The sequence below is a fragment of the Mesoplodon bidens genome, assembly GCF_964165515.1.
Source record: "Mesoplodon bidens genome assembly, chromosome: 14".
NCBI classification, from domain to species: domain Eukaryota; kingdom Metazoa; phylum Chordata; class Mammalia; order Artiodactyla; family Ziphiidae; genus Mesoplodon; species Mesoplodon bidens.
Window position 1 is genome coordinate 63,007,183 of NC_138170.1, and position 13,363 is coordinate 63,020,545.

General features: G+C 38.2%; 1 protein-coding gene across 2 annotated transcripts in view; it reads right to left on the bottom strand.

The window, feature by feature from the left end:
• Window positions 1–6,666: 6,666 nt before the first annotated feature.
• Window positions 6,667–13,363, bottom strand: part of TTC27 (tetratricopeptide repeat domain 27) — a 181,641-nt gene continuing 174,944 nt past the window's right edge. Inside the window, exons 19-20 of one of the 2 annotated variants that reach the window (XM_081254403.1) lie at window positions 10,603–10,703; window positions 6,667–6,905 (exon numbers count right to left, since the gene is read on the bottom strand). In XM_081254403.1, the coding sequence (XP_081110529.1) occupies window positions 6,783–6,905; window positions 10,603–10,703 (224 nt within the window). In that variant the 3' untranslated portion in view covers window positions 6,667–6,782. The remainder of the gene's footprint in view (window positions 6,906–10,602; window positions 10,704–13,363) is intronic. The other variant, XM_081254404.1, reaches the window with a different exon arrangement.

The window sequence follows — 13,363 nt, forward strand, 5'->3', positions numbered from 1 at the left end:
AGATATCACCTCACACTTGTCAGAATGGCTATCAAAAAACCCACAAATAACAAATGTTGGTGAAGATGTAGAGAAAAGGGAACCCTTGTACACTGTTGGTGGGAATGTAAATTGGTGTAGCCATTGTGGAAAACTGTATGGAGCTTCCTCAAAAAAACTAGAAATAGAGCTACCATGTGACCCAGCAATTCCACTCCTGGGTATATACCTGAAAAAAACAAAAACACTACTTTGAAAAGATACATGCACCCAATGTTCATAGTAGCATTATTTATAATAGCCAAGGTATGGAAACAAGCCAAGTGTCCATCAGCAGATAAATGGATAAAGAAGACATGGTATATATATACAATGGTACACTACTCAGCCATAAAAAAGAATGAAATTCTGTCATTTCCAACAACATGGATGGACGTGGAGGGCATTATGCTAAGTGAAATAAGTCAGAGAAAGACAAATACTGTATGATATCCACTTATATGTGGAATCTAAAAAATACAATACACTAGTGAATAAAACAAAAAAGAAGGAGACTCACAGATATATCAATAGAAAACAAACTACTGGTGACCAGTGGGGAGACTGAAGTGGGGAGGGGCAATATAGCAGTAGGGAAAAAAAAGGAGTTATTATGGGATTGTATGAAATCATGTGTGTGAAACATTTGGAAACTGTAAAGCACTATAGAATTTAAACAATCTTTCATTCAATAAAAATTTTTAATAATAAATAAAAAAAAATTTTAAATGCCCTTCCAAGTCAGTATGAAGGAATATTTGTCAAGATCAAAAAACAAATTTTATTTAACAGTTTCTTAGTTTGGTTTATAACTTTTAAATAATTTAGACATATGGTATGTGGGCCTCCATTTGTACTCTGGCTCAAAGCCCCACCATATTAAAGGCAGGCCTACTTCCATGTGCTTAATTATAAACTTAATTAATTAAAAAAAAGTTTAAAGACTATCTCTCTCTCAGATGTGTATGTGCACATTCATAGGAAACAGTCTAGAAGAATATGCAGAAAAATGTTAATATGGTTATCTAGTAAAGGGGTGGGATTTTGGGTGATTCATATTTTTCTTCTAGCTTGTTAACTTTTTGGCAATGAACATGGAAGGAACACGTGTGTAATTTATTAAAGTAGGAAGGTGAACATTAATCAGGGCATGCCTACCCACCCCCCCAAAATAAATAACTTTGTTTCCTACTGGTTATGATCAAGGGCACCAACTGCGCATATGAAGCACACTCTAGTTCTGCTACTGCTACATATTTTTTTTGTGAAACAGAACTGTTGGGGCATAAACAGGTTTTCTGGCCAGACGGCTGTAAAAATACCAAGACAGCTTTTATCAATCCTGGCACCAGACATCTTATAGGCCAAACTGATTTCAGTAAGTAGTGTGATAAAGGGCACACAGAAGACTGGAAACAATTCTGCAGCATTGTTTCTCAAGCTCTAGGGTCATGACCCCACAGGGATTTCAGAAATTGGAGCCAAGTTGCTGGATGCCCCCATCCAGGGACTCCACCAGTCCCTGGGACCCAAAAGACCATCCACAATGCCCCTTTCTCTTGATCATAACAAGAACTAATTGTGCTCAGTTGCTCAAAAAACACTTTGCACACATCATCTGATATGACCCCTATAGCAATCCTGTCTGGTCTGTAGGCTATTTGCATTTTATAGTTGAGAAAATTGAGACCCAAAGAGGTTCAGATGCTCAGGTGTGGTCACAGCTAGGAAGTGGTGAAGCTGGGACTTAAATCCAGGTCTTCTAACCCTGAGTTTATCCTAGGCAGTCAATTCCCCATTTCACCATTTGTTCTGCCTACTCTCCCTCATCACTGTTTCTCTTTCCTTTTCCTAGTACCAACCCAAGAAATCCTGATGATGGGAACTTGATTTTGTTTCTCCTTGACTTTAGAAAAATCTATCACAGTCTTTCCTTCTTCCCTTCCCCTATCCGCACTTGTAGCCCAGAAACGTGGAAACTTTGCAACAGAATGAAAATGCTGAGAATCACGACACTTTGGCATCATGGTCCAGCAGTACTACACGTCATCAAGCTCCCAATGGAGAACAGAAAAGGCTGTATCAATGCTTATTACCAAATGGTTTCTAAGACACTCTTATTTGTATTTCTATCAAACTTTTTTACTTTCACTTCTACATGCATCTTCCCAATTGATCTTGTGATAACATCTCTGTCATATGGGTCACTGACAGTTTACAGAGAGGCTAAGGACTTCCTCAAGTCCCATGGTAACAGAGGCTTCAGGAAGCATTTCTCTGTCTGTGAGCAGCATTGTGTAATAATATCTGTATGCCTATAGATGCTCATGTTCGTTTGAGCCCTCAGTCTGGAAAACGTTAGCAATGCATGGGTCAGCTCCTTAACAACATTAACATGATTTACCTCCCCCCACCCCTTTCTGGCAACACCACAAAAAGATTCAAAAATGGCTGATACTTACCGTTCAGAGGACCACTTTCATAATAGCAGCTTTCTGCCTCACAGTACTTGGCGGGAGTCCCTCTTCATAAATCACAATGTTGGCACATGGCCAAGAGATGGTGTGGTTGACTCACAGGTCACTGTGTTTATAAAAAGTCAGAACAATAAAAAGGAAGGCAGATCTGACATCACTGGCAAGAGAAAAATTTTAGTGCTGTGCAAAGCAAACTAATTACAGCTAGCTCTGAACAGTGTGGGAGGAGTGAAGACCTTGTTGGACAAATCCAATCCCGAAAAGGTCCACATAGAAAGTCCAACCACTCTAACTAAGAGTTTGCAAATCTCCTCAAAATTGACATTAACTTGTTATTTATCCTAAAGTCAAAGGGGAGGACAAAATCTGCTCAAGTAAACTCTTTATCAACCACTTTATTAACCAGGGTGAAAGAGAAGGTGCTTTATAATAAAGTAATGAGAACACACACACAAATGCACACGAAATTGGTTTCTAAATTGGCTTTGCTGTGAGCTGCATATCCTGAGTAAAAAGTACCTCTTTGTCCACTAAGCTACTGCAATTTTAAATAATAAGAAAAGACAAAATTTCAAGATAAGCTCAGCTTTTATAGTCCACTTGGTGAAAACCTAATGCAGCTACAATTATTATTAGGCCTTGGTCTGTGAAAGACTCTCTAAGAGTTAAAAGCAAGCCAGCACTACCCTTAGCCCATAAAGGATTACTCTTTTATTAGTATAGTCTTGGGATTAGTGGAAATGTCTATCTAATGAATGCAGCTACTATATTTGAGCACATGCCTGAATAAGCTGCTTGTTGATTGAAACCTATCTATTTATAAGCACTTCTGCACGTTGTGAAAAATCCATCTGTATCACCACAGCATGACGCCCACCATTTGAATAAAGGCTCTTTGCCATTTCACTATAGAGCCTGCTGAATGAACGGGCAGAAAGGAAGTGTGCTGCACCCACTTAACAGGTTTTATTCCTCACTCTTGGCAAGTAGAGTTACCTTATCTAAACACCAACTTAGATGAATGTGAATGTTATACAAACAGAAATAGGAAAAAAGAATACTTTTCATCAGACTCACCTAGGGTTTTAACCTAGTAGACTTACCATAATTTGGATAAATGGTCACAAATAGCCCAAACTTAGCCATACCTCTGCTTATGTCACAATCTTTGAATGTAGTCTGGAAAGTAGGTGAATTTACTACACATACTTGATACCATTTCTTCACATTTCTGCCTATGAAAGCACACTAATAGATGTCCAACAGAAATAAGTACAGCATGAAGAGAATAGCCTTGATACAACATTAAATAAGTCGGGGACTTCCCTCATGGTCCAGTGGTTAAGATTCTGCCTTCCAATGCAGGGAGTGCAGGTTCGATCCCTGGTCGGGGAGCTAAGATCCCACATGCCTCGGGGCCAAAAAAACAAAACATAAAACAGAAGCAATACTGTAACAAATTCAATAAAGACTTTAAAAATGGTCCACATATACAAAAAGAAATCTAAAAATATATATATATATATTAAATAAGTCAGTGCTTTCAATGTTTGGGGTCCTCATTACTGTACTGAGTCTCCATCTGAGGTAAGGCCAAGATGTCCACCCCTACATGGGAGCCTCAAAGTCCACTCTGGGATTCTGCAGTTCTGAACCTCACCACTCTACTCACGACCCCTCAACACACACCCCATGGCGCTGCTTCCCAGACTCAGTATCAACTCTCCAAGCTTCCTGAGTTTTGGGTTTGGGTGTAGGGAAGTGCTTTCTTATTCCATTTGGGTTTATTTTAACTCCTTTGCAGTTAGGGTCCCCATTTACTATGTTGCTTCTTTGGAAAAAGGCCAACAAAGAATTTATTAAAATAAAGATAAAATAATCCTAAATAATCTTAACAGACCACAGGCAATTGTTAACTGAGACCTCACAGAATTTCACTCCTTGAAAAACTTTATAAACAATGAAAGGCAATCTTTCCAGGTATCCCATTGTTGGAAAGAGAAGACTGAAATCAGCTGACCATTGGAAGTTCTTTCTAGCCCCAACATAGCAAGTACAAAGAATGCAGGTTTCAGCAGTCTTCGAAGTCCGGCTATTTCTCTTTCTTCAGTTTACTGGTGATGTCACAAACCTACCTAGTACATAGTGAGAACTCAGTAAGTATTATTATTTATGCTGTGGGAACTAAATAAAGATTAAAGGATAACATCTTTATATTTTTCTAGTTGATAAAACAAAAAAGTAATTCTGAAAACCAATGTATTAATACTAAAAAACCAAAGTTAAAATCTATAAAAGATAAGTCATTTGGAAATAGCAAGTATATAAATCATAACATAGCAATACAAAGCACCAAAGACCCTATCGGAAATGATATACAGCTGTTTAAACAGACACTCTGTTACTGACTCTGCAGCTGGGTGAAAGTGCTATAAGAGATATTAAGAACTTGATAGGAGGTACTATTATCACAACACTCTCTACAGATGAAAAAATCAAGTACCAGAGTGTTAAGTATTAAGTGTCAGGAGGTGGTAGAGATGAGGTTTTGCTAAAACCCAAGTTTTTCCTACTTTACCATAGTACCTATCCCTGGCATTTTCTTCAATTATGTTAAACATTCACTTAACATTCACTTGCCTAGTAAGACTATTAAACATAACTAATAGGTCTATACCTTTAAAAGAAGATATCTAATAGCTCTTTTGTGAGATCATCCCAAGAAAAAGGAGGTGTAGGGCAGCTTCCTGGAGACTTTGGTCCACTACAGCATTTGAAAATAGGACTAGAAGGTAATAATCCTTTAGGACTTGGTTTGTGGCAGTTCACACTCACCAGTGCCTTTCTACTTTGAACCCAAAGGAAAACAAACTGAGAACTAAAAACTTCTAAAACCTGGAAATTCTTCTTCAATCTTCTACTCGATTCCTGAAATCTTTACCCTTTCCAGTATTTATCTGTTTTCTATTGGGGTTCACAGCTAGGTACCAATAAAGGGGTTTTAATCTTAAAACCTCGTTCCCTCCATCCAACCATCCACCCACCTATTCCCCAATGGCTTCCATAAAAGATTCAAGTGGACATTTAATGTTAATTCATGCTACTACATCATTTTACTGGTCTTTCTCATAGTTACTGCATCTCCGGTTAAGAGAAACTGCTTTGAGACATACATCAGCTTTTTTTTTTTTTAGGCTAGTATGATACTAGAAAAGAGAAGCAGGTGGTTAAGTAAAAGAAGCACTGCTGGAGTATGAATGCTAAGCATTCACAACCAAAATTCATTGATGAAAGTTTTTAAAAACTTTTTTTTTAATGTTCAGAATACTTACATTTGTGGATTACATATTTTTAAATCTCCATAGGCAGCAGAAACTCCAAAGCAGCAAGGGATAGAAATTATTCACATTTTATAAATAAGAACATGGAAAACAGCAAGGGTCAAATGACTTATGCATGGGACCCAATATTCAGCAACCCAAGCCAGGACTTCAAATTCCTTACTATGACTTTTGTAGTAAGATTATTAAGCTCAGCTGCTGCCTTCAACATTTGTTTCCATAGACATTACTAAGAAAACATTTTACTTTGGCATTTTTGTAATATGGCACCATTTATAGCTGTCTTCACTCATAATAACCTTATTAAATAACCATCTTTAGGGCTGGCAGTATACACAATGAGGGTCAGCCTGGTTACTAGTGGCTAATGGCTGAGTCAAAATTTGAGTTATGTCATTTTTTTCTTGCATTTTCCCTGATTTAGAAATTAAACCATACCCACATTTCTAACTTAGCCAAGCCCGTATCTTTTGGACCTTTACACTTCTCAAGAAGTGTAAAGGTTTCCATCACCAAAAGTACTCTTTTATCACTTCTGGATAATACATCAGCCAATCTAATGATTCCACAAACTTGCAGCGTGTGATTTCTTTTTTCCCTGTTTAGACTTTTTCCAAAGAATGATCTAATTCATTTTAGACTGTGACAGAATAAACCCTATGCTAAAAAGAAAACTACATTTTTTTTTGCTCTTTGTGCTGAAATACCTGAAGAATAATAAAAAATAGTGAATTCAACTGTAATTAAGCCTAAAGAAAAAAGGAAGGAACATTTTATTTAATGTATTTCAGAAAGTTCAAACATTTGGAAAGATCACAAAAACAAGAATGTTACCCATACAAGAGAAATTTATTAAAAAAAATTAGTATCTTGTGGTTTAGATACACAGGTATAAGAGAAATTCCAGAAGGTGAAGCACCTTTTCCAGAAGCTGTTCCGAGGATGGTCAATACTGATTTCGAAATTGGTTGCTTAGGTCTTGAAGCTCTGTTACTAAGGTGTCCATTGCTGCTGTTTCATCAGCTAATTCCCTGGAAATTTCTCCACTTACCACATCTGTAAAAAGTTGCTGCAACATAAAGAACAAGGCAGAACTATCAAAACAATGAAAATGTCTTTAAAATAATATAGATACAGAGTACAGAATTAAAATTCCCTTTGCTTAATAATACATTATAGTAGCAACAGTAGTATTTGTTCTATTCACCATCCTGAAATGTACAAGCTGCAACAATTAAAGGATGAATCAAACAACATGCCTGGACTTGTAAATTCAAATCAGCTCTGCTCTTCAAAATGGCTGCACTGAATATTGATTATATTATTCATTTCAATGTCATAAGATGGTTTTTGGATAAAGAGACATCATTCATCCAAACAAAACAAATCTATTCTTTGTGTATACAAGCAAAACAAATGTATTTAATATTCAAGTTCATATAAATCATACTTTTATGCTAATTATTTGAAAATTAATATGGCTTAGGACTCAGAGGCCACAAAGATCATCAAAATTTGGTGACAGTAAAAAAGCCCAGCAAAATAAAAGTGCCCCCCTTTGGTAAAAGGAATTGCCTTGGAAGGCATATTGCAACATACTCCAATAATGCCACCATGGCTGAAACATTCTGGAATGCCTCTCTAGGAGCTGCCTGCTGAGCCGGTACAGGCACCCAAGAAAATCAGCTTCAGGATTTTATGACCGTGTGTGTGTGTGTGTGTGTGTGCGCGCGTGTGCACGCACGCGCACACACACATGTGTTTTAATCAGAAATGTAATTTACTCAGCTTACCATAAATCTTTTTCATCACAACTGACTAGATGATTTGTTTACAAAAATCAAATTTACCATTACAATATAACTATTTACTTCCACCACAGATGATAGCAATTGTTCTGACAGCTATTTTAAAAAGGGAATCCTGAAGATGTTCTGAGTGACGGCATCATCACTACAATAAGCTTAGAGTTTCTCATAGTGACTTATGGAGCAAAGAACATTCACTTGAATGCAGAACTTCAAAAATGCTTTGCAAAGCTTTGCCACATTACTGTGTAGTCACACCTTGTACAGCATTTCACAACAGATTGACATACCAACCACTGAGATGTGATCAGTAGAGAAAACACCTTTGAGGAAAGTAACTTGGACTCACATAGCATATCTGTTTTTACTAAGAATTACAGTGTTTACAAATCATCATAAATCTGTACCACTGGGACTTCCCTGGTGGCACAGTGGTTAAGAATCCATCTGCCAATGCAGGGGACACAGGTTCGATCCCTGGTCTAGGAAGATCCCACATGCCGCGGAGCAATTAAGCCCATGAGCCACAACTACTGAGCCTGTGCTCTAGGGCCCGCAAGACACAACTACTGAAGCCCACGTGCCTAGAGCCCGTGCTCCGCAATGAGAAGGCAAGCCCGTGCACCGCAACGAAGAGTAGCCCCCGCTTGCCGCAACTAGAGAAAGCCCACACATAGCAACAAAGACCCAATGCAGCCAAAAATAAATAAATAATTTTTTTAAAAAACTGCATCACTTCCCTATAGAGTAAGGAGAAAGCAGAGAGAAACTGAGGCTTAGAAAGAATGAATAATTTGCTGAGGATCCCATGGAGTGTAAGTGGTAAATCTGTTCTGTCTCCAGGCTCTCCAGCGTTTTCACCAACTGCCCTCACGACCCCCTGCAGCAAATCTGTACAAGGACAGGGTGCTGAGGGCCGAGGAGTTACTGTGTCCTGGCCAAGCATGGACTTGATGACTTTAGGTGAACCTCTAGGTTCTACCTAGGAGTTTAATTCCATGAAGTCCCAGGCCTGGCAAGAAAAGACCAGAGATTCATGCAAACCAAGCCTGCTACTTAACACAGTTATCGTCATTCATTTTCACTTTTTAAAGTGTTCTGAAAAAGTGTTCTTTTGGAAGGCAATTCTGTTTAGCAAACCCAATTTGTTGAAAAAGTAGAAAAGGCATGTGATTTACTACAAAATCAGAGACTCCTAAATATTATATGCAAAAAGGTGCTTTCAAAGGAGATGTTGGGGGCTTCCCTGGTGGCGCAGTGGTTGAGAGTCTGCCTGCCGATGCAGGGGACACGGGTTCGTGCCCTGGTCCGGGAAGATCCCACATGCCGCAGAGCAGCTGGGCCCGTGAGCCATGGCCGCTGAGCCTGCGCGTCCGGAGCCTGTGCTCCGCAACGGGAGAGACCACAATAGTGAGAGGCCTGCGTACCGCAAAAAAAAAAAAAAAAAAAAAAAAGGAGATGTTGGGAAGCAATTTTTCCCATTTTCGGATAATCCAGTTGTGATCTAATGAGAACAAAATCTAAATACAGATGATGTTCTGAGGTCTCATTTTCAATGTTTGGAATTCCACAATATGAACGGATGGGTAGTACAGACAAGACTATTTAAGTCATATAAGTACAGGTTTATGTAAAATTAATATATTATAAGAGAAAGCTTTGCACAGAATAGGGAAATCTGTAGAGTACATCCTGAAGAAATAAACCATCATGGGTAGGTTAATGATCTCACCAAAACTAGGAAAATTAGCTCCCAATTTGGGAAGGAGAGTCACAGAAAAAGTCTGCTAACTTGACTTTCTTTGAGAGAGCTCTTGCAGTTTTCTGAGAGACTCATAATCTGAAGTTGTTTGAAGTTTCCTGTTGGGAGGAAATACAATTTCCCCAGGTAGATTACAGAAACCTGGTTCCAGCATGCAGACTAATAAGGACAGAAAAGTGAGTTAATAATCTAAAGAGGCAAAAACGATGCTCTGACCTGAAAAGATCAAGCAATTAATAAAAAGCATAGTCTGGAAAGGTTTTTACACGTGTCCAGAAGTGACCTTCACATGCCATGGACTTGCTCTCAGAAGTGAAGTAAAATTAGTTTGCAACCCAGGATTAAATAGTGAAGGCAAGGAAAGATTAGAAAAAAAAAGTGCTAAAGTGTGTTAGAAGTTATATTCCTTTAAATTTTGTTCCTGAGGTATACTCCAAACCTGGCTGCATGTTAGAATTACCTGGGAAATTTAACACAAATTTCCCAGGCTCTGTCCCAGACCCGATCTGTCACAGGTAGAGATGTGGAGTCCAATCTTCAAAAAACCTCCCTCCATAATTCCTGGGTGTCCCCATTCTAGCACTGGTTCATAGGTTGGTATTTGTAAACTGATAGCGTTATGTTTTAGTCGTCAAACCTGAGTCAACCTATCTACCTTATTTGTGTCAAATCCATATATCACCTACTTAATATTCATCTCTAAATCAATTTTTTATTTAAATAAAAGTATTTTAAAGGAAACATTAGAACACTACTGTAAATAAAAAATAAGCAATACTATTCATGAAACTGTAGGTTTGATATGCGAGTTATACTTTTTCTAACATGCACTGAAATAAATACATATTAAAATAAAATGTTTACCCAAGTGCTACTAGTAGTATATATGCCACACTTTGGGGAAAAGTGATAGTAAGTAGTAGAGCAGTGTTTTAATTTGACTTAAAGAAAGCATCAAGAGCTGGATTATAAATATTAATTTCAAAGACTCCTAAGTTACCCATGTGTAGGGTGGTTTAGCCACTGGGTCAATGATCTCCTCACCAGTACAACTAATCACTTGGGGGCTGATGTCTAAAATATAACATGGGCCTAAAATTATCCTTCATGTAAAAGAAGACTTAAGAGCAGCTGGCTGATACCAAAGACCTTTTATTTTCTATGATAATTCTAATTAATTCACATTTCACTCTCACCTTTGCTTTAGATAACAAGCCCCGTAAATTGAGTCGAACTGAAGAAAGCACTTGTATAGCCTCTTGGGGACTGGATTTGCTTTTACTGCATTTTATAGCCACTGGAAGATAAATAGGGGGAAAACATCCATTAAAAATTGATAATGATAATTTGTAAGTACAAAAACCAATTAGTTAATTAGGATTTTATAGTAACAGACTTCAGAAATATTTCTACATGACAAGTTTTATTTTGGTGAAAGGAAAATAAGTTATATGCATAATTTTTCCTTTTATCCCTTAAGAAGGATAGCTTATTGCTAAAAGGAAAATTTTGAGGAAAATGAGGGACATTTGGTGAGTTACAGACTGTTGGGAATGGACCCGTGAAAACACACACGCACGTGCACACACATAAGCACAGAGTAATGAAATTAGGCAGAGACAAGATCTAATTGAACACAAGGTACCCACAGAAAACAAAAACATATGCAGCTCATCTTAATGTGGCTTCTCACGGTACTGAGTCCCTAATAGGGAATCACAATTGCCGATGACACCAGCCCAAAGAAGTGACATGCCAGATATTTACAGCTCAATTCTTACTGCATTTTTGTACTCAGAGTTTACATCACCATTCTGGAAGAAGTGACGCCAACAATCTAGGTGCCTGCATTTAGGGAATGTGACCATGACCAGGCTCTGGGGTCACTAAGCCATGCTTGGTATCCATTAGCAAGAAGTGGGGGAGAGGACAGTCACTCATTCCCGACACCTCTACCTCCACATTCTGGGGAGCCCATTTTCCTAAAACTTGAAATTATCAAGAGCGTGTAACCCTTCCTAGCACAGGGCCTGCCTATTAATGCTTTTTAAAAACAAGTGGTTAAGCACAGTGGTTAAGAATCTGCCTGTCAATGCAGGGGACACAGGTTCGAGCCCTGGTCTGGGGGGATACCACATGCCGCAGAGTAACTAAGCCCGTGCGCCACAACTACTGAGCCTGCACTCTAGAGCCCGCGTGCCACAACTACTGAAGCCTGCATGCCTAGAGCCCATGCTCTGCAGCAAGAGAAGCCACTGCAATGAGAAGTCTGCGCACCACAACGAAGAGTAGCCCCCACTCAACACAACTAGAGAAAGCACCCACGCAGCAACAAAGACACAACACAGCCAAATAAATAAGTTAATTTAAAAAAAAGAACAAGTGAAGAGCTTTGTAAAAATATAATACCTCGATACCCTGAGAAAACCATAATTCATAAAGAGTCATGTACCACAATGTTCACTGCAGCTCTATTTACAATAGCCAGGACATGGAAGCAATCTAAGTGTCCATCGACAGATGAATGGATAAAGAAGATGTGGCACATATATACAATGCAATATTACTCAGCGATAAAAAGAAACGAAATTGAGTTATTTGTAGTGAGGTGGCTGGACCTAGAGTCTGTCATACAGAGTGAAGTCAGAAAGAGAAAAACAAATACCATAGGCTAATACATATATATGGAATCTAAAAAAAGATGGTTCTGATGAACCTAGGAGCAGGACAGGAATAAAGATGCAGATGTAGAAAATGGACTTGAGGACACAGGTGGGGAGGGGAAGCTGGGATGAAGTGAGAGAGTAGCATTGACATACACACTACCAAATATAAAATAGATAGCTAGTGGGAAGCAGCTGCATGGCACAGGGAGATCAGCTTGGTGCTTTGTGACCACTTAGAGGGGTGGGATAGGGATAATGGGAAGGAGGCTCAAAAGGGAGGGGATATGAGGATTATGTATATGTATAGCTGATTCACTTTGTTATACAGCAGATACTAACACACCATTGTAAAGCAATTATACTCCAATAAAGATGTTAAAAAAATTTTTTAAGTACACACACACACACATATATATATATATGAATGTGCATATATAAAAAAAAGAAAAAAAAAGAAGGTAAATGCCTAATGAGCAGAGGGGCAAAATAAAATGCTGCTGAATTAAGAAAGAAAAAAAAATAAAACATACACAAAACGAGAAATTCTAAAAGAATGAAACTAACTTGGAATAAATAATATTTAATGTCTTGCTAAAATATATATATATATATATATATATAATGCCTCGTATTTCTCCACTGATTTGTTGTTTTTGTTCCTCTAAATTATGCTCACTACAAACAGATCAATAATCAGATCCTATTTTAAAACTACACTAAACAGTGCAACAAGTAAAGTTTACTTAGTAGCCTGTATCTCAGAACAGGGATGGAAAACAGATTTCTTTCTGTATGCAAACTCTCACCAATTGGTGGAGGTTGCTTGTGCCTGGCAAAATCGTTTTGCCATTCATTAACACCTTCCATGGCTGGTGAGAACTATGCTTGACATTCCTATTCTAAAATAATAATCAGACTTTGAAAGGATGCATGGTAATCAACAACATTACACTCATTTTCAAAGGGTACAGTTAACATGGAGATAGTGAGGATTATGATGTCTGTGTCCCATAATAGAGAAGGCTGTAACTGCTATTACTGAGGTACTTGGGCTATTTAGTACCTAGTAACATATCAAAAACAGCTGTGATTCTGTTTTCAATCCTTCATTGTCATTTTGAGAAAAACAAAAAAGCAGAAAGACAAACAGTGCTCCATTAGTCCCCTTCCTCAATCCCATTTCCAAAAGGCGTTAGAGATGGGGAGACAGAGAGAGAGAGAGAGAGACAGAGAGAGAGACAGAGAGAGACAGAGACAGAGAGACAGAGACAGAGAGACAGGGAGAGAGACA